The sequence below is a fragment of the Natator depressus genome, chromosome 10 (assembly GCF_965152275.1).
Source record: "Natator depressus isolate rNatDep1 chromosome 10, rNatDep2.hap1, whole genome shotgun sequence".
Lineage (NCBI taxonomy): Eukaryota > Metazoa > Chordata > Testudines > Cheloniidae > Natator > Natator depressus.
This window is the reverse complement of record NC_134243.1, coordinates 81,692,205-81,714,396: the sequence shown is the minus strand read 5'-3', so window position 1 is coordinate 81,714,396 and position 22,192 is coordinate 81,692,205. Positions and strand designations below refer to the sequence as shown.

At 47.2% G+C, this 22,192-nt stretch overlaps 1 protein-coding gene across 1 annotated transcript in view; it reads right to left on the bottom strand.

Annotated features, from left to right (window-relative positions):
• ADAMTS7 (ADAM metallopeptidase with thrombospondin type 1 motif 7) overlaps positions 1-21,229 on the bottom strand; it is a 142,044-nt gene extending 120,815 nt beyond the window's left edge. Inside the window, exons 1-4 of the mRNA XM_074966661.1 lie at positions 21,142-21,229; positions 13,721-14,076; positions 5,557-5,755; positions 388-584 (exon numbers count right to left, since the gene is read on the bottom strand). Coding sequence (XP_074822762.1) covers positions 388-584; positions 5,557-5,755; positions 13,721-14,076; positions 21,142-21,226 — 837 coding nt within the window. The 5' untranslated portion in view covers positions 21,227-21,229. The remainder of the gene's footprint in view (positions 1-387; positions 585-5,556; positions 5,756-13,720; positions 14,077-21,141) is intronic.
• Between the last annotated feature and the right edge of the window lie 963 nt (positions 21,230-22,192).

The window sequence follows — 22,192 nt, the reverse complement described above, 5'->3', positions numbered from 1 at the left end:
GACTGCATCCTCTCTGCAGCTCTTGTGTGACATGTGGCACTAACACTGGAAACATCAGGAGTCGTGGGCACGAAGGACTTGATCCAAAGTCAATGGGAATCTTTGCATTGACTCCAGTTGCTTAGGATCAGGCCCAAAATGAGGGCAGGCTATGACTTTCCATGTATTTATCAAGCAGAGAACTGTCAGTTGCCTTACATGTGTGCATGGGGGAGTAAGGGAGCGTTAGCCACAGCCTTCCTCCCCTGCACAAGCAAGTGGCATGACTGGAAAGGGCTGAACCCTGGAAATGCAAATGACCTGTATATATGCCACTGACCTGTATGGGTTATATTTAGGCCTCCAAGGACACCAGTGGATTTCACGGTCATGGAACCCAGCACTCACCATGTTCATTACGGTCAGCACGTACTTTTCTATATTTTCACTTCCATGATACTCCACCATCTTGGTGTCCGCTACCACCAAGGTCTCCACCCACTTCTCCTTGCTGATGGAGCGCTGCTTTATTCTTCGCTTCCTCTGCTGTTTCTGTTCCCATCTCTCTCTCCGTTTCTCAGACGTCTCCAGGCTTTGCGGAGATTCTGAAGAATGGAGAAGGGAATGGGCTTTCGATAACAGCTGAAAGCTTGGTGGAATATAAGAGGATTTTTTTTTAAAAAGGAATTAATTCCATTCAAGCCACTAGAGCTCTCAAGACACAGACCATTGACTGATAGACCATTAACTCACTCTTACCTACTCTGTCGAGCCACATGTTCAAAAGACCACTTAGAAGAAAGGCCTCTGAACTCTTTCCGTTGCTTGGTGGCATTAGCGTATTGGAGAGAAATCCAAATGTGGGTTTGGCTCAAGTTCTTTTACTGGAACTCTGCCCTGGAATATTGCACGTGGGTCATGGAGAAACTCAAACAGCAACGGGAAACCTACATTGCACAGTTATTAATATTTTTATTTATATACCAATTTATTATGCAACCCTCAAGGAGTGTCTGGGCACATACATGATAGATAAATAATACCAGTGGCTGAACAATCTGGGCCGTTTTCACCCATGCAGCACAGGAGGTTCTGCCAGGGGACCACAGCTCCCTAATACAATGAATTCACTGCCCCATAAACTGGACTGATGGCTCACACCAAATCCTAAAGGTCTCCAAGGGTCCTGACCGAGCTAGAAAAGCCACCAAAGACCTAACCTCAGGCTATGCGGGGCTGCACAGGAGATGGAATTCCCCTAAGAATCCCCTGGGGAGAGACAGCAAGAGCGTTCATGCAAAAAAACAGGGGAAAAGATGGCATGATGCTGAAGGGAAGCTTGAATGGGCCTAATTACATAGAGCAACTGGGCAGTCTCATGTGGAGAGTTCTTCTGTGATGCTGCCCCGTGTCAGGGTCAATCACAGGCTAAATAAGAGCTTTACTAACCACATCATAAAGAGCTGGAATTGCTTTTATGTTCAGGCTGGAATGGGTCAGGATTACTTCATTAACAATAAACTTGTACATATTTACGGTCTGCATTGTGCTTTAAATAATGAGAGAAAGTTTGCCCTCTAGTCCTAAAGAATCCCAAATATCCAGATAATCTGAGAAGTCTCCAGTGCTAAGATATCATCGTGGAAGTTTAATGAAAATAACTTACTTAGAACTCATTTTTGTTGCAGTCTTTGCTGTAAAGCTTTGACTTATGTGGGTCTTATGATGTGATGCAACTGGGAAAACATGGAGTTCTGGACACCAAAGGAAGTGTGTATATAATTATAACTGCAAACACCATCTTAAATACTCACCCTGCTGTACGTGTATGTTCACTGAATGCCGCAGGATGCATTGGAAGAAAACAGTATATGTGGTGAATGTACCATTCCTTGCTGGGTATTGTTTTATAAATGAAATCAGCCCCTTTAATAATCCAAAGTGGTAGGACCAGAATAATGGAAATCCTACAGATTTTCTACATGTTCTTTTCCATAGTGTGATTGGGACTAAATTACTAGTCTATACTCTAGTGGAAATTTACATGCATCATCATCTGGCCAAACGAGGCCCCAAGGGAGTCACTCATTCATTATCATAAATTAATAGATTTTTAAGGCCAAAAGGGATCATTTGCTTGTAATGGCAGACTAAAGATGCTCAATTTATTTATCTTAACAAAGAGAAGGCTAGGAGATGACTTGATCACAGTATACAAATACCTACATGGGGAAAGACTTCTGACATAGAGACCTCTTCAGTCTATCAGACAAGGGTAAACCAGGTTCAATGGCAGGGCGCTGAAGCTAGGCCAATTCAGTCCTAGGTGCAACTTTTTAAGAGTGAGGGTAACTAACCACTGGAACACCTTTCCCTCGGTATGGGGTGGATTGTCCATCATCTGAAGACTTTAAATCAAGACTTGAATGAGTTTCTGAAAGGTTGTTTGTGGTGGTGTTGTAGCTGTGTCAGCCCCAGGATATGAGACAGACAAGGTGGGGGAGGTAATATTATTGGGCCAACTTCTGCTGGGGCAAGATACAAGCGTCCAGACTGCCCAGAGTTCTAACAGATGTGCTCTAGATCAACCAGAGGGAAAGGATTCCTAGAAGCAGGAGTCACAGGGTGAGGTCTTCTGGCCTATGTTATGCAGGTCAAACTAGAGTAGTGGTCCCCAAACTTTTTACTTCACGCCCCCGCCTCCCCAGAGCCGGGGCCAGGAGTAGGGCCACGGTTCTTGGATGTGGGGGACACAGACAGAGGGAAAGGGGCTGAGGCTGGGGCCAGAGCTGGGGGCAGGAGCAGAGCCTCATCCAGGGGCCTTGGCCAGCAGTTGGGGTCCCAAGCATGGGGCTGGCAGCCACGGCCAGGAGCAGAGCCTTGAGAGAGGGGCCAGCGGCTGGGGCTGGGGCCAGGAGTGGAGCCGGATGGCACTCGCTCCCCGCCCCTCCCCCGTGGGGGCTGGCCTAGGCCCTAGGCATGCCTCTCCCCCCCCGAACATTCCTCCATGCCCCCCTGAGGCGGGGCAGGCCCCACAGATTGGGGACCTCTGGACTAGATGATCATAGTAGACTCTTTTGACCTTTAAATCTATGAATTATCTAGTCTCATCCTCCACATGATACAGGCTATAGAATTTCACCCAGTGATTCCTGCATCAAGCCCACAATATGTTCAAAGTATGTTCATAGTGTCTTAGAGTTACACATCACACAGATTTCCTGCTCCTCCGCTATCTAGTGTACCTTGCACAGGGAACAAAATGCAGCTCCTGTCCAGTGGTGCTCTGTACCATCCACCCTACTTCACCTGGGAAGGAATTCTACTATGCGCCACAGCCGCAGAGAAGCCACGGTGAGGATGTGAAGAATATTAGGTAATATTCTTAACCAACCCTTTTCTGTCTCCTTCATTGTCGGAAGGACGCGTGATTGTGCTGATGATACTTTCTGTGGCAGCAAGTGCTGAGAAGATTTGGGCTCTTGGACCAGCTGTGGAGGGTCTCACCTCTTCTGCAGTGGATTCAATCTACAAATTTTCCAAAGGAGCTCGTAACCAAGGAACTGTGCATTTAAACCTTTCTGCCTTGGCACACAAGATAGATAATGTACCGTTTGCTTCCTGCCCTGGCAATTGAGAAGTCTCTCTAAAATACTTACACAGCTCCCCATTATCACAGCAACTGAGCATTTCACAATCTTTAATGTATTTATCCTCAGAACACCCCAGTTAGGTAGGAAAATACTATTTCATAGATGGGAAGCTGAGATACAGAGAAATAAATGACTTCCCCAAGGCCATTCAAGATATCTGTGGCAGAGCAGGGAATTGAATATGGGTTTCTCAGTCCCCAGGCCACTGCTCTTATCATTGGGCTATCCTTTGCCTCTGAAGAGAGTGGTAACATCTTTGTGAAAAGCCTCAGAATTTCATAAGGGACTAGACACAGGTATCCTTCTCTGAGGCTGGCACAGGTTCACTCCCAAGCCTGCAAAATCGAATCTGATCTAGTTCCTGTCCAATAGTACAGTCAATGTTTGAGGTACAAAATGTAATTTGGAAACTCTTGGGTGATGCTGTAGGGATCATGGTGTGTTAGTACATATGTGGGGAGAATGCCTGACAGTAGAGGGCTGTTTAATCAAGCAGACAAAGGCATAACAAGCTCCAGTGGCTGGAGGTGAAGCTAAATAAATTCAGGCTACAGTTAAGGAGCAAAATTTTAACAGTGAGGATAATGGACTGTTGGGACAGTTTACCAAGAGATGTGGTGGATTCGCCATCACTTAAAGTCTTTAAATCTAGATTGGATGTCTTTCTAAAAGATATTTTCTAGCTCAACCACAAGGTGTGGGCTTGATATTGGAATAGCTGAGTGGAATTGGGTGGCCTGTGCTATTCAGGAAGTCAGACTAGGTGACCATAATGGTCCCTGATGGCCTTAAAAGCTGAAATTTATGGAGGGGGCCACTGGTCTTTCCAGGCATGCTCTTTTCTTGGAAAGGAATCCTGCAGATTTCAGTCTTCACGTCTCTCCTCTTTTGGATCAGTTATTCTAGATCAAATAATCCCCACCTAAATTCCAAAAGAATGTAGGAAGCCCACTGCTCTGGAAGAATTTGACTTCAGTGGAGCCACTATTTCACTCTGAAAGTCCAACCAGCTGCTAAGTCACAAAAAACTGGTATTTGCAAGAAAACAAACAGTCACCACAAAGCAGAAAGTTGACGTCGGAGTGGAAGGAAAACATGGCAATCAGTGGCTTGTGGTTTAGGGCTGCGGTGACTGAGCACATGCACGTGAGAAGACGTAGCAAATGCAGAACTCTTGCCATGTGACAATAAAAATGCTGCCCTCCAGCGTAACCCTTGTTACTTGTGGGACTCAGGTTATGAATGCCACAAAATGATTGCCTGGTGCCGTACAAGCAAATTCCTTAGCAGCTGTCACTCACTCATGACCGGCAATTTGAAAAGCGGCCAGCCCTTCCATAATACAAACGTCTGCGAAAATAATGTTTGTCTACAATTCTGGAAACTTGGCACTCTCTTTGAGAATAGCTGTCAAGCTATTGCTACATGTATTTATCCTAGAGTTTCATTGGGCTACCCTCATTGTAGTACCTGAGCATCTTCCACTTCAAAACTTGTCTTGCATTAGTAGACTTTGTGAAGGCTCTGGCTCTGTCCCTTTTGGGGCATAAATGCACTTGCAGTTGGGGTATGTCTTTGCTGGAAATGTTCTGGATGACCTAAGAGATTTCTTTTTAGCCAGCCTATTGCTAGTTGGTACACTTGACCTGCAGTACAATACATTCCAGGAATAAAACCCCAAACTTCAGTATGATTTAGCATCAAATGAATGTTCAATTTCTATCCCTCTTGCAGGCAGAGTTGTGTGTGAGGATGCTGAATGCTTTAGCACAGGAGGTAGATGCTGAGCTTTGATATCAAAGGCACTCAGCACCTAGCAGGATGGGGCCCCAAGAGTTTATCTTTCATTGTCCTATTATTAAAATCTGTTATCCTCTAGCTGCTTTTGACTCACTATGAAACTGCAATAAAGGAGATAAAATACCTTGGACTCCACATGTTCCCAAGGTATCAGGCTGTTTCCTGTCTCGCTTTCTGCTGGATTCCACTATCGGCTCTTCTTCCTCATATTTTGGAGCATGACGTTTATAGATCCTATGGGGACGGGCTGTCCCGTCCTCGTGCTTATTTGTAGCCTGAGGTTCAATGAAATAGTCTTCATTTGCAAGCCGAAATACACCTCTCTGGGAGGGGGAGAGAAAGTCAGTGTCATTTGTATGATGCATTGGCTCACTGTGAAGACAATTACAGTGGGATGGGTTTGCAGAATTTGTCATGCAGAAATAGATGCTTTGTAAAGATGTTGCTTTTGCCTCTTTATCCATGCTGAGAACTATAAGCTCCCAGACACAGAACAACAAACCAGCATGGACTGAACACACTAGTCAAGATTTGAGATTCAGAAAGCAAAACTCATGCATACACTGCAAAGTTTAACTGCATCCAGTTAGAAACAAAGGGCAAGGCTGTTTGATGCTGAGGTGCTCAATAACAGTAAGGATTTAGAAAGAGACAGACAGAGGCTTCTGAAGACAAGCAGACACAGAAAACACCAAGAGAGAACAGTAAGGTTATGTGTGCGAGTAAGTTGCAAGCTTCTTTTTCTCTCCTGTGTTAAAATCACTCTTTGCCTCTGCCCTTATTTAAAAAGTTCTGTTACTCTTCTGTAACAGACCAACGTACTACATCTTATCACAGTGCTACTCCAGCATTTTGAGTAGTTTTTGTAGAACGCTGCAGTATTTTTATTAGGGTGTCCCTTTAAATTCAAGGTAATTGCTGCTGCCCATTTACACGGTATAAGCACCCATGGTTTTTAACCACCCTTAACCAAAGTGCCACCCTCTGGCTTCTTATGCTCACGCATCAGAACATCTTTAGAGAAGCAGAGGAACAGGAAGCTGTAGGGGTCCAAGTTCACTGCAGGAACTCAAAGCTGGGAAACTCAGAGTTACTCACTGAGCCAAACAATTGCACGGACAGCACAACGAGGAGGTGCTATTGGCATCTTTCCTTTGACAGGAAATGAAATCCTAATGCTTTCATTTGTTTAATAAACTCTCCCACTGCTGATCGCTATGGGGCTCTGTGTTTGAGTCTCAAATCTGTGATATTGAATGATATCAATAGTAACTACAATTAAGCAATGCTCCCATTCTCCTAACTTCAGCCTCTCTGAATTTGCTCTGTGTATCTGTTTCATTCCTAGGAACGGGGAGTTTTGGAGAAGGAGTTTGTAGGTTTCTTAGTTGTGGATGATCACTGAGCTGCGGGAGGGTAGTGCTGCTAGAAATGTGATTTGAATGTATCTTCATGTTGTAAGAGCACTCTGTGGGTTCTGAGCTGAATTAATTGCTGTGGAGTAGCCTTGCTCTCTGTCTGGCTTGTCTGAAGTGGATTGTTGTGTAGGATGCTTACATAATAACCCATTCGTTTTCAGCTTTGTTTATTATGCTTTTGATCTGACATTTTCATTACTTTTGCATGCCACAAGCAGGAAAAAAACGAGGGAAGATTAAAATGTGGCACAATAAAGCCTTGTTGTTAGACTCTCCATTTATTCCAGGAGACGTTTTGTAAGTATGATCATCAGTTCACCAGGCTTCACGTGCTACAAGAGGCCTGACTACGAGCAATTAGCTTCTCCTTCCCCCAGAGGGCTAGTTCCACACTGTGGAAATCTTCCAGCCACATGGCATACACAGACACAACTCAATTCACTTTTGCTCCGGTGGCTTTCAGAGCTATTTCTATGCTGTTTGTTTGCTTTGTTGTTACAAAGATACTGAAAAAGGGAATTTCTGGACACTTATGGCTCCTTATTACAGGGTGGCTGCCTCTTAAGGGCTGGAGGCCTGGGGCCAACCCTGAAGAGGCACATCTGGGTATGGATCAGGTGATTTCCCTATAAAGCGCAGAAGGTGAGCGCAGTGAAGGGATAGTTGCTACTGCGGCTGGAGAGCAGGGACTGCTAGGAGTGGGCTGGCTCCAGCAGAAAGTCTGGGTATTTGGCACTGCGACTCCAGCCAGGTAGGGCCTGGGAGTGGCCTGCCAAAGCGGGAAGGCAAGCCCTAGGCAGGAAGGCCTGGAAGGAGGGTGATTAGAGACTGCTAGGAGTGCACAGAGGAGATCCCTGGGATGGGGGACTGAGACTACAGGCAGGAAATGACTGGTAGTGACCTGATGAGGGTTAAATGGATGGACTTTGGTTTGGACTTAGTTTCATCCTTGAGTTTATTTTAATCTGATCCGGACTCCAAGAAGGGGTGTTGTGACTGGACAAAAAGGGTGTGTGGAGTTTCTTTAAGGAGCCCCTTGAGGGGGAAACTGAGGCAGGCTACCTGACGCATGACCCCAGGCCATGCAAAGGCACTCTGGTGTAGGCCACTTCTTCACACTCCTTTTTTTCTCCTGCTACTTCATCCCACAGTGAACCCAACATGCTCCAACCTCACACGCCCAGGCTGGGTCTGGCAGGGTCCCACAGGAGCTGCACACCACCGAAGAGCAGGATTTACCCCCCCAAATTAGGCCCTGATCCTGCAACCGGATTCACAAAGACAAGCCCTTATGCACATGCAAGGCCTCAGTGTCTTGAATGGGCTTTGTACAAGGGTCTAGCTGTACAGATCCAATTGCACGGTTGTGGCCTTAATTAGTGGTGGTAACTCAGTGGTTTCCATGGAAAAGATGATGGGTCTGTGATTTTTCAGATGCTGAGCATCTACAGTCCCCATTGATTTCAGCTGGAGCTTTGAAAACCAGGCTCATGGGGCTGAAATTCATTTCTTATGGTGTCTCTTCTCTTCTCTCTGTTGCTAACACCAGCCCCACCAAACCACCTAGTTCCTTGTCCTGTGTATTGCTATCCTCCACGATGCCTCCTGCAAACAGAACAACCTCTGTGTGTGCCTGATGCCTTCTGCCCTTGGGGCCCACCAACACTAATAAAAAATCAATTATCCAAACTTTGGAGACGTTTGTATTTGGACCAGAGCTTCCCAGCTGGGCCCATCTCTATCAGGCAAATGTAGGGGTTAATATTGTGTTCTAGCCTATGGAGGAGGCAGGGGTTCCACTGCAAATCGCGAGGCTGGGACACCAAGGACAGCGTGGGTCTCCGGCTCTTGTCCACATGAGCCATATTCTTTAACGATAGTTCATGTGATCTTCCAATTGATGCTTGGTTGATTCTTTCTTGTCTGTGTGCTGGGGTGTCCATCCCACACTTGCCCTAAAGGGGTTAATGGAAGCAAGATGGGCCAATTAACCTATTAGGCAGCAAGCTGGGAGAATTACATCTGAGAGGAAGACCCTAATTAGGGGAAGCTCACCTGTGCAAGAACAGGTGGGGCTCCTATAAAGCCAGAGAGCTGATGGCAGAGAGGGGCTGCAGAGAGTAGGTTGCAGTCACTCCCTGGGAGGAGGGAGTTGTGAGGCTGGCAAACCCAGGTGGGTGGGGAGAGCCAGAAGGTATGGAAGAAGCTTAGGGGAGAATAGTAAGGTCTAGGAGGGAGCAGTCCTTGGCTGCTGAAGAAAAGGCCCCTGAGATGGAACCCAGAATAGGGGTCGGGCCCAGGTTCCCCTCCAGCCACTGAGGAAGTGGCACCGGCTGGGCAGTGAATGGGAAGACTGCCTGAGCCTATTTGGCAGGAGAGACTTTGGTACCATGGAAAGGAGAAACAGAGAGTGACCTGGTCAGAGCGCCCAGTCATGAAAAGGAGACTGCAGGGCCCAGAGCAAGAGTGGCTGCAGAGAGAGAGAGGCAGCAGGGCAGGCAGCGAGCAGCAAAAGGGGACCTTGGGCCTGGAAAGATTCCCCAGAGCTGCCAGGAGGAGGCGCCACCTGCAGTGAGTGGACCCCGTGACAGTCTGCAGCTCCGTTAAGGAATGAAGGCCCAGAGGGTTAGCTTTTAGCACGGCCAGTCTGACCTCACTTTTCTCATTTAAGAATGAAGCCATTTAATTTTTCAGGTTACGTTGTTTCCAAGATGTATCTTATGGCTGAATGATGCCTTCATGCTGTACCTGTGATGTGTGGAGGGGACACACCCGTGCAGTAAAGCACAGCTCGCCGTCAGGTGTGTATGGGAGGGTTATGGCAGCCCCTGGAATCCGCTCTGAGGATTTCAGCTCTGTAACTGGGATGGTTCTCTCTGTTGACAGCACAAAGTGCTGTTCCCATAATTCCATAAGCGTAGGGCTGACACTCCTGTAGTGCAGTGTTCAGAGAGGAACAGGACTGCCCCAGGTGCATTCTTGGCAGTGTGGAGTACCAAGGAGACTTTCAGAAACACGGGCTATTAATGCTGTCTCTGGGAAGATCATTACAACACACAAGTGGCACAGCCACAGGGGTGCGGAGATGGGAGCTCCAGGGACATTGTCCCTTACGCAGATCTATTCCTTATGGAGCTTTCAATTAGTTTCTTAATACGTTTTATTCTGTCTCCCTCCATAATGGAAGGTGGATGTGTATCATGGCCTCTGCCTAATAACTGCCCAGAATATCCTTCAAAAGGGACATTTTCATCACAAGGAGATTTTTCTCCTGGTAAAATATTTTAAATTAAATTTTATCAAGGGATGAGATTTGCTCCGGGTGGGATTGTATGTTTCACGTCAATATTTACAATTTCATTAATGCTTTTGCATATTGCATGTGATAATTCCTTATTTTATCTCAGTAATTCCTGTACAGTACATAGCACAGATTCTGTTCTTACTTACACTGGTACAGATCAGAAGTAACTTCACTGAAGTTGATGAAATTACACTGGCAGAAAACCAGTTTGAGAGAGCAGAATAAGGCCCTTAATGGGCAAAGGAATAAAGATTGCTTTATTTTAATTTTTTGGACAGCAAGGATCTAAGGTGATGGTCTTTTTTAAAAATAATCTGTTAGAGATGAAACGTGGTCATAAAAACACAAAGCTAGAAAGGCAGGGGAAGGATACTACTAAACATGTAATTACTATAACTTACACAGAATAACGAATGCTAGACCAGATGTTGATCAAAAAGATAAGAGGTATTTGGCCTTGAGGAATGCTAATTACACTTGATCTTGTCACAGGCAGAAATTTCAAGTCACTTGTACATTACAAGTTGGATGGAAACAACATTAAGTTTAGAATGTAAAGTATTACCATCATACATAAAAGTAAGCCACTGTGTCCTACCCCTGTAGCTTCCAGCTTCTGCAGAACTGTATTGTCTTCCTTGTTTACATACAGTAATTCTTAGCACAATTCCAAATGATATGTGATTAATCCTTTATAATGAAGGCACAGCTCATGCTGCATTACTTTCAACAATTGTTATATATGACATTATATATTGTTTGTATAGCATTGGGTGTTTTAACATCTGTCTGCTGAAAAATTCAGGTTTAGCTTTAAAAAAAATATATAAAGCCAAGTTGAAAAGCTCACTGATTTGGGAGCATTAAACTGTTTATTCTCTTGTGATTCTAAATAGGTTGACCATATGATAAATAGCTGCTCACCAGCTCTGCTAAACTACATATTGTGAAGTTCTTCTAGTCTAACCATTTTTCCTGTCAATCATTACTTTAGTAAATCCACTTTTAAATAAATAAGAATCCTTAGCATTTACATTGTACTTTTCTTCTTCACTGTGCTTTACAAACTAGCTACTTAGTCCTCTCAACACCCCTGTGAAAGGGACTGAGCTGGCTGAGTTATTCCTAGCTAATCATGCATTTGTTATTAGTCCCTTCTCCTGTTTGTGGATTATCTGCAAATAGACTTCAATTTTCACTAATCTGTTTCTTCTTTGAATATTATTTGATGAATGGCTCATGTGAACTTACTTCAGCCTATGAACTATTTACAGTTATTGCTTTGAGTATTTGTTTATGCCTAACTCCTGCAATGGGGCTGGTCATCTAAGTCACATGGTATTGCTTCTGTTTCCTGACTGGATAAGTTCCCCCACCTATAAATAGCTTTCAAGATGGCCTTGTGAATACTTCCAGTGTGCCTATATATTTGCCCGGGGTATCTATGGGCAGATACATTCACATCAGCATTCATAACACTTCCCCTTTCCCTGAACAATCTGGCAATCAATATTTCACTCAGACAGACGTTTGCAAACATGCGACTCAAAGGGCTATGGGCTCCTCCTAAAGGAATTCACCTCTTTTATCTGAATGAATGCTTGGGAATATTTTTTTTTTTTTTTTTGGCATTTCTTCAGCTCAAGAAGTAAGTAGTTTTTACTCTCCCATCCCAACTTCAGAGATTTGAAAAGCAGCCGAGGCCCGAGAGGCAGTCAGCGTAAGAGGCAGCCTTAGAACTCCTTGGTTCCCACTGGGGTGCCCAGGCCACTAGACTGCATCTCCGCCCTTTACTCAGCAGCTGTATGTCGAAATCCAGAAACTCTTCTCATGAGTTGTAGAACTTAGGGAGAAAGTTCAAACTAAAGGGCCTGATCCTGCAATGTAATGAGATGCTGAGCGCGGATAGCTCCTGTTCCCTTCAGTAGGAACTAAGGGTCCTCTGTACCTCCCAGGATGTGCTCAGCACCTTACAGTATTCTCTCCATGATGTACATCCTGCACACGATGATCACACCTTTCCTGATCTCTGCAGTGATTAGCTGACACCTTAAGCATCTCCCAAATTTTATTCTTAAATTCCAAATAACATTCAGCATCAGGTAATAGATACAAATATTTGATCTTCGCTGTTACTACCTTAACCTTCTCCAATAGATGAACTGATGCTATGTGCAGAGTTCGATCTGCTGCCCACTGCTTAGTAATCTGCAACAGGGCTTTCGGGGCCAGATGCAATGAAGCTACACTGACTTGCACAAGCTGAGCATCTGACCAACAACATCGATGATTTTGTCACAGAATGTCAGTGGCAAATGCCTAAATTTCAAGTTAAAAAACCAAAACCAAATCTGTGACCTGTCCAGGTTATTGATTCTAAAAAAGCATCGTGTGCCAGAAGACGAATGCAATGCACGGATGTATATTGCTGTTGTTTAAATACATTAATCTTAAGCCATGCTGCAGGGCAACGGACACAATTACTAGATGAATCTCTCACACACACATCCTGCTGGGCAACCACATCTAGAGCCCTCCTTATCTCCAGAACCTCAGGCCTCTATCACTTGAGCTAAAAAGGATTTCCCCAGTCGTTGGTCCCTTTATTCGGTCTGTGGGCCAGGCACTAGAAGACAAATACATCATACATTCCACTGGCTGCTGTAAGACAATCAGAATATTTGTTGCCCCAAGACACCTGCATGGAAACGGCGATGTCTGGATTTAATTATATTGATCAAGATAGAAGAGAATATTTTCAAAAGTGCTTTAGTGATGTAAGACTCAATCCTATTTTCAAAAACGACCTGGGCACTCAATGAGACTTTCACGTCAACTCCTAAATTCCTTGGTCATTTTTGAAAATAGGATTTAGAGTCCTAAGTCACTTAGGCATTTTTGAAAATGTTACCCTTTGACTTGTTTAATCCTCAGCAAGGCAGGCAGGTGTGACTCTAGTCTAATAACTAATGGAAACAGACTGGATTTATCGTACCTTTTATCTTTCCTTCACTGGATAGGTCATTTTGTTTCAGACCCAAATTTAGCTGCTTCCTACACAAACCCGGTGTTTTCACTGATTTAAATTAGTTATAGCAGAGTGTGACTTTGGCACTGATGTCCAGAAAACATGATGAGTTTCATCAACCATGAATCGTTTCACCATAAATCTCTTTAAGCTTTCTGCACGGACTGTTTGTAATGGAGTCCTCTGTGATCCCACATTTGGACTATAGCAGATGAAGGAGGCATGAGATAGGACAGTCTTCAGTGGTTCACACCTGAAATCTACTTTCTACAGGAGTATGGAAAGAAGACAAGAAAGCATAGTCCCAAACAGGTAAGCCGACAGGACGTGAACCTGTACCACTGGAGTCAATTGGAGCTTTGACGTTAACTTCAGTGGAGGCAGCATCAAATCTGAAGGGTAAAACCCTTACCCTGTTGCAGTCAATGGGAGTTTTGCCATTGTCTTCAACGGAGCCAGGATTTTACCCATCGTTTCTAATATTTTGATATCCCTGTGATTAAAGCGTCATTTTTCTGAATTCAACTGGAACACTTACCAGCCCATCACACGTGCTAAGAGCGGCTAAACCACCTTTCAGCGCCCAGTTCTGGACCTCTCCAATCATATGACAAGAGTTGTGATTGTAAGACTGGATCTTGGCATTGGTGATTCCTCCATATCGTCTCTCACTAACAAACCCAGGAGCAAGGAGATTGTTATTAACGCTTAAATTGAATTTTAGGTGCTGTCCTTTGTAATGCAGCTCATAAAAGGAGAGCAAATTGTTCCTTGAGGAAAGGGCCCTTTTGTGAATTGCGCGATGAGCCAGATCATAGGACAGAAAAGATCCGCTCTCATCAACTCGGATTGGATGAACAACGTCATAGCCAGAATATTTCCGGAGAACCGTCTCTGTGAAGAAAATATTTGCAATGATCAGATATAAAGACGATGATAATCTTTCATCCCAAAGGATCCCAATGCACTTTATGTTTATTGGGTCTACAAATTCTCAGTAGGGAGGGATCATTCTTCCCACCTCTGAACTGGAGACACATATGTGATAAGTGTCAGCTGTTTAAAAGAGCAAAGGATTACACCACAGTAATTCAGAACAGGAAGTGAAGATTATCTGAGAGGGAGAATTTAGGCAAGCTAAATTACATGAGCAGATATAATTATTCAAATTGGAATGATGTCAGGACACCTGAGTTAACACCCTTATTCTTACAAAGTACCAGAGGAAACAATCCCAAATAAATATGAAAGTTTCATTAGACAAGTAGTGGTGAAGAGCAGACAGTCTCCCTCTGAAACAAGAAAAGGTGTTTTCTGGGTGAGTAGTTGTTTAACTTGAATAAATTTTTACATGCTCATAATGGAACTTCATAAGCAATAGTAGCTCAAATGTAAATATTTAATCCTCAATAGATAAGAGTTTAATTTGATTGTTTTAATTACAGCTGTTTGAAAACTGCCACCCAAAAAAATAAAAATGTTCATAAACAAATTCTAGGGTTTTTTTTCCAGAGAACATAAAATTTTCAATTAAAGGTTTTGACAAAAATTCAAAAAATGACATCCAGTTTTAATCAGTCGGAGATAGACATTGAGCATGAAATTCATTAATATACATATTTTGTCTTCCAATATAGCATTAGTGAAACACATGATGTCAGAGAGAGTTTAGGAAACCAGCTCTATTGACACTACTTATGATGAGGAGACTGAAGAAGAGAAAAGAGTTCAAAATACAGATACAGATACAGATCTGAAATTTGCAAATGGCTACTTTTTGTTTTATAATGGACTGAACCAAACCTCCAAATCTGAACAGCCAGAAGAATGGCCATACCGGGTCAGACTAATGGTCCACCTAGTTCATCTTCTGTCATCCAGTCCCTGCTGCAGGCTGTCAGAGGTTTAGGAACGACCAAAGCATGGGGGTGTGTCCCTGACCATCTTGGTGAATAGCCATTGATGGACCTGTCCTCCATGAACTTCTCTAATTCTTTTTTGAACCCAGTTATTCTTTTGGCCTTCACATTGTCCTCTGTGTAGGAGTTCCACGGGTTGACTGTGAGTTGTGTGAAGAATTACTTCCTTCTATTTGTTTAAATCCTGCTGCCTATTAATTTCATTGGATGACACCCGGTTTTTGTGTTATGTGAAGGAGTAAATAACACGTCCTTATTCACTTTCTCCACACCAGTCCTGATTTATAGATCTCTGTCATACTCCCCTTAATCATCTCTTTTCTAAGCTGAACAGTCCCAGTCTTCTTAAGCTCTCCTTGTACGGAAGGTGTCCCATAGCCCTGATCATTTTGTTGCCCTTTGCCAGATACTGAAGTTAGGTTACCAGCCTGTAATTGCCAGGATCAGCCACAGATTTTCAGGTGTCTGACAAATTATTATAGTTTGCAGTTTGAACCCATCTCTGCTTTTTATCGGATGTAGCAGTACACATTCTAACACCATCTCACTTGATGTAATACTTCCAACTCTCATTTCCATTTTTTTCATTAGCAACTTTTATTCCCACATGATATGGGTCACCATGCTCTCTTGCCCTTCCCTGAGACTTTGCAAGATGTCACACATGTTCTACATTTGGTTCCTAGTGAGGGTTATCTTGGCTCAGTGCCTGCAAGCTGCATGGAAACTATTTAAAAACACCATAATAGAGGCTCAAATTAAATGTATACCCCCAATAAATAAATAAATAGATCGATAAACAACCGTAAGTGGACCAGAAAAATGCCACCACGGCTAAACAGAGGAATAAAAGAGGTGGTTACAGACAAAAACACATCCTTTAAAAATTGGAAGTTTAATCCTACTGAGGAAAATAGAACGGAGCATAAATTCTGGCAAGTCAAGTGTAAAAGTATAATTAGGCAGGCCAAAAAAGAATTTGAAGAGTATCTAGAAAAAGACAATAACTAACCGCAAAAAAAAAAAAAAAATTAAGTACATCAGAAGCAGGAAGCCTGCCAAACAATCAGTGGGGCCACTGGATAGTTGAGGTGTTAATGGAGAACTCAAGGAAGACAAGGCCATTGCAGAGAAGCTAAATGAATGCTTTGCATCAGTCTTCACTGCAGACAACGTGAGGGAGATTCCCTTATCTGAGCCATTCTTTTTAGGTGACAAATCTGAGGAACTGCCCCACATTGAGGTGTCAATAGAGGAGGTTTTGGAGCGAATTGATAAATTAAACAGTAATCAGTCTCCTGGACCAGATGGGATTCACCCAAGAGTTCTGAAGGAACTTAAATTTGAAGTTGCAGAACTACTAACGGTGATAATGTGACTTATCCCTTAAATCAGCCTCTGTACCAGATGAGTGGAGGACAGCTAATGTAATGCTGATTTTTGTTAAAAGGCTCTGGGGTGATCCTGGTAATTACAGGCCGGTAAGCCTAACTTCAGTACCAGGCAAATTGGTTGAAACTGTAGTAAAGAACAGAATTATCAGGCCCATCGATTAACACACTATGTTGGGGAAGAGTCAACACAGCTTTTATAAAGAGAAATCATGTCTCACCAATCTAGTAGAATTATTTGAGGGTGTCAACAAGCATGTGGACAAGGGTGATCCAGTTGATATTGCGTACTGGGACTTTCAGAAAGCCTTTGACAAGATCCCTCACCAAAGATCCTTAAGCAAAGTAAGAAGTCATGGGATAGGAGGGAAGGTCCTCTCCTATCTTGTAACCAGTTACCGATCCATGAAACAAAGGGTAGGAATAAATGGTCAGTTTTCACAGTGGAGAGAGGTAAATAGTAGAGTACACCAACAATCTGTCCTGGGACCAGTGCTGTTCAAAATATTCATAAATGATCTGGAAAAGGGGGTAAACCGTGCGGTAGCAAAGTTTGTGTATGTTACAAAAGTACTCAAGATAGTGAAGTCAAAAGCTGACTGAGAAGAGTGACAGAGGGGTCTCACAAAACTGGGTGACTGGGCAACAAAATGGCAGATGAAACATTGATAAATGCGAAGTAATGCACATTGGAAAAAATAATCCCACTATACAAACAAAATGATGGGTTCTAAATTAGCTGTTACCACTCAAGAAAGATCTTGGCGTTTCCAGGGATAGTTCTCTGAAAACATCTGCTCAATGTGCAGCGTCAGTCAAAAAAGCGAACAGAATGTTAGGAACCATTAGGAAAGGGATAGAGAATAAAATGGAAAATATCATATTGCCTCTATATAAATCCTTGGTACACCAACACCTTGAATACTGCATGCAGATCTGGCTAAATCTAAAAAGATATATTAAAATTGGAAAAGGTACAGAGAAGGGCAACAAAAATGATTACAAGTATGGAACAGCTTCCATATGAGGAGAGATTTAAAAGATTGCAATTGCTCAATGTAGAAAAGAGACGACTAAGGGGGTATATGACAGAGGTCTATAAAATCATGACTGGTGTGGAGAAGGTAAATAACACTTCATTATTCACTCCTTCACTTAACACAAGAACCAGAGGTCACCCAATGAAAGTAATACGCAGCAGGATTTAAAGAAACAGAAGGAAGTAATTCTTCACACAATGCACAGTCAGCCTGTGGAACTCCTTGCCAGAGGATGTTGTGAAGACCAAAATTATAACAGGGTTCAAAAAAGAACTAGATAAGTTCATATGGTCCATCAATGACTATTAGCTAAGATGGTCAAGCACACAGCCTCTACACGTCCCTGAAGATTCTGACTGCCCAAAGCTCAGACTAGACAACAGGGGATGGATCACTTGATGATTGCCGTGTTCTATTCATTACCTCTGAAGCGTCTGGCATTGGCCATTGTCAGAAGACAGGATACTGAGCTAGGTGAACCATTGGTCTGACCCGAATGGTCATTCTTATGTTCTCCATCATTTGGAGAGCCACCTGACACAGGACAACATGAATAATACAGCCCAGTACTCTAGGAAAGTGTACTCTGATTCCCCCAGAGTTGAGTTCCAGAGAAGCCACAAACCATCACCTAACCACAGAATCTCTTTAAATAGTCGTCAACAGTTAATAGAAACAAACAATCCCAGAAGAGAATTCCAAACCCCATTTACTCCTGGGGGCATTCTGTGCCAAAAAATTAAAAATTCTGCACCACAAATTTTAAAATTCTGCAAATTTTATTTGTCAAAATAACACTACATAATCATACGAGTTTTAATTATTTTGGTAATTTACTTCAAAATACCTGTCAGCAAGTATGTCTGTAAAAATACAGACACACAAAAACTCCCCCAGGAGTACAGAGTTAAAGAAACCCCTATGACAACCCAGCTCCTGTTTCTCTGCCCCTTCCCCTGAGCCCAGCTGGGGGGCCAGACACCCACAACCCCTCCCCCACAGAGCCCAGCCATGGCCCCCCCTAGCCAATATACCTGAACCCCCACCCTCCCAGAGTGCAGCCACGGGGCTGCCATGGCCCAGATACCTGCCCCCCCAAAGCCCAGTTACAGAGCCCCCCCTTTGCCCAGATACCCACACCTCCTCTCCCCAGAGCCCAGCCATGCCCCCTCACCAGCCCAGACACCTGCTCACCTCCCCCTGACCCCAGGGATGCGGAGGGAGAAACAGCCTGATGCTTGGTCCCAGTTTCCTGTGCGCTGCCCTCTCCTTCCCTCAGGGCGTGCGGGGACCTGCAGCTGCCAGGAGCCCTCTCGCCCCCTCTCCCTCCCCCCAGCAATGTGTTCTATGTGCGAGCTGGGCAGTACCTCTTGTGACAGAGACCCCACTGTCTCCCCACTTGCTTCTCTCGGTCTGCCGGCCGGCTGCCTGGCTGGCTGAGGGCTCCTCTCCGCTCCCCTGCCGGACCCCAGGGCACCTCCAGCTCCGGGCAGTCTCCGCTTCCACCACCTGTGGGGCCCCGTCTGACTCCCCGGAGCCGAGCCGCCTGGGACTGGTGCAGAAGCCTGGCCAGTCTCAGCCAGGTGTCGGGGGGGGGGGAGGTTGTTGGAGGGAGAGGGGGCTTGGCTGGGCCCCTCCAGGCAAGTGGGTCTTGAGGGAGCCCAGCCGGGGCAGGCCCTGGCCTGGCTGATCACGCCACTCCCGAGGGGCTGGAGCGATTCCCGGCCTTGGGACCAGCCCTGGCTGCACGGCCAGCTCAGCTCAGCAGATGGTCGCCTCCCAGCAGGACTGGTGAGTGCGGCTGGGAGGCAGGGCATGGGGGAGTGGGTCTCTTGGGGAGTCTTGGGGGGTGCTGGGTTGTGAGGGGACAGGGAAGATGTGTGTGTTGGGGCACTAGGAAGTGGGGGTTCTGTGTGGGGTGCTGGGCAGTTGTGGTGGGGCTGTGGGCAGGGGGGCGCTGGGCAGGATTGGTGTGCAAGGCGCTGTGCATTTGTTTGGAGGGTTTTGGGGGGGTACTGGGCATAGTGGGTCCGGGGGCTCTGGCCATAGGGAGTCAGGGGGTGTTGGGCAGGGAGGCTGTGTGATGTGGCATGGGCCCGCCCCCAAGGGGAAGGGGCATGCTGGCAGCAGAGGGCCAGGTGGGCCACGGTGCATCTGGCAACTGCCGGTTTGTAAATAGTGCCCTCGCACTGGGCGGAGCAGGGCCGCCCCTGCCATGCCATGCCCCAATGCCCCTGGCCGGCCCCTCGCTCTGGGGACTGACCTCCCCGCACCATGCTCCACTGGGGCCCACAAAAGGTTAATCCGGCCCTGGAGCTGGGCTGTGCTGGGTCCAGTGGCCCGTAGTGGCAGCCGCCTGCGGGGACATGTATTCTGTGCATGCAGGGTGAGGTAGAATTCCCCCAGGAGAACCCTTTGGAGAAAGGACAGGAGACACAATTCGGCACACCAGCCTCAAAGACATATGGATCCCTTGGTCTGTCAGTACTGCAAGCACCAAACAGTCCGATGAAGTGAGCTGGAGCTCAGGAAAGCTCATGCTCAAATAAACTGGTTAGTCTCTAAGGTGCCACAAGTACTCCTTTTCTTTTTTCTTTTTAGTTCCACTTGTGTGACCTAGTCAGGGCACCGACACCAGGGGAAGGTACCAAAGCACCCTGTATACCAGTGGATCTCCCCAGACCTCTTGACTTCTCTGGCATCTGCACTAGTTTCTCCTCTGTCTCTACTCATCGCGAATCTGAGTGATGGAGGGTCCCGGCTCTGAGGCCTGGGGGACTCTCTAGGAATTGGTCTGGGCCAAGTAATACTTAGTCCTGCCTTGAGCGCAGCAGACTGGGCTAGATGACCTCTCGAGGTCCCTCCCAGGCCTACCATGCTCTGGTTCTAAGGAGGAAAGGGTCCCAGCCTTCAAGCGTCTTCCCATCTCTTGGTACCTGCTGCAAGCCAGGAGTTTATTGCTGGGGATACATTACAGGGCTTCTAATGCTGGAGACAGGGCCCCTTCCTCTCCGGGTCAACGGCCAGGCCATCACCGCTTCCCAGGGGCCGGCCCTTGCATCTACCCTGCGGCTGAGTTTTGCCAAGCGCTTGGTTCAGCCGCTCAGTAAACGGATCCCCGGGGCCGTGGGGTCCAGCTCAACCTCCGTTCCTGGTTTCACCGCCTCCTCTCCTGCCGCACACGGGTGTCCACCGGCCGGTACGAGGCAGCTGACCCCGGACCCGCCGGCGGGCGGAACACGACTCGCTGCAATGAAGGGCCCGGACAGAGCGGGCTCTCCCGGGACCCGCGGGCAGGAGCGGAGCTGGCCCGGGTTCTGTCCGGCGGGACCGCGCGTGTCTCCGGCCGAGAAAGAGCCGCCACTGTCCAATCCCACCTGCCGCTTCCCCGCGGCAAACCCGCTTTTGCAAACCTTGCAGCTCCCTCGCCCGGTGCGCCCCGGGGCAGCTGCTTGCAGCCTTCCGCAGGATCCCCCGCAAAACACGGCTGCAGCCAGCCCGGGAAGGCGGCTCGCCCGCCGCCGCCGCCCTCCCTCTTTCCGCTCTGGTGCAAAACTCGCAGCGGCTTCTCCCCGATGCGAACAAAAGAGCCGCCCGCGGGGTACAGACCTTTCTCCGCGGCTCTGTCCGGCGGCTCCGCGCAGCCCGCCAGGACCCCGGCGAGGAGCAGGAGGCGCCGGAGGGGGGCTGCCATGCTGGGCACGACCCGGGGCTCACTTCTCCCGGCGGGCTGGGCGAAGGGGCATGTCCCCGTCCCGCCTCGGCGCCCCACGGCGCCGCGTCCCGCTGCCTGCTCGCCTCCTTGCCCCGGCCGCGGCCGGTCCTCGCCCCGGGGCCCCGGCGGGCACTTGCCGGCTCTCCCGGGGGCGGCTCCGGCCCCGTGCCCGGCTGTCAGCGTGTGCGCCCCGGGCGTTACCCCGGCCGCCTGGGGCTGAAAGGGAACAGCCCCCCCCGGGTGCCCCGCAAGCGCCCCGCGGCTGCGGGGGAAACCAGCGTGTCCCGGGCCGGGGCCGCAGCCGCTGCTCGCCGCGCACACGGGGCAGGACCAGCGCTGGGAGTGACTCCGACGTTCCCCGCCGAGCCCCCGGGCCCCCTCCGCCGCTGCGGCTCCTTCCCCGGGCCCGGCCTCTCGGGCTGGTGCGAGAGAGCCGCCTGGTGGCTCTGCGAAGCACCCACCGGTGCGTCCCCCGCCCCGCTCGGCCTCCCCCGCTGAGTTATCTGCCTTGGCCGAGGGCTTTTCCTTCGGCAGCTGGGCACTACAGGTGCCCCCGGGGGGCCCGTCCCACGTGGAGCGCAGCTGCGTGTCCTGCGGCGGGGGCTGGGAGCACGGGGGGTTGCCCCGAGACTTCAGTGTGGTGCTGGGCTGGGCATAAACCACCCCAGGCCTCCGTGGTCCCATTCCGGGTGGGACCGATCCCCGGTCCCTGCTGCTGCAGGAGTGAACAGGAGCCTGAGATGTAAGGGTAACCCCAGGAGCCACTTTATCTAATGCTAAGCGTCCGCCAGGTGATTTCTAGACCGGTAGGGTGGCAGGCCGGCCGCAGCGCCCTAGAACTTACATCCCCGTGGGAAATCGTTTAAAAAACAAAGTAGAGACTGAGATACAAAGATGTCAGGACTGTCCCTTCAATCACTGCAGTACGCAGCAGACCTTGCTGCG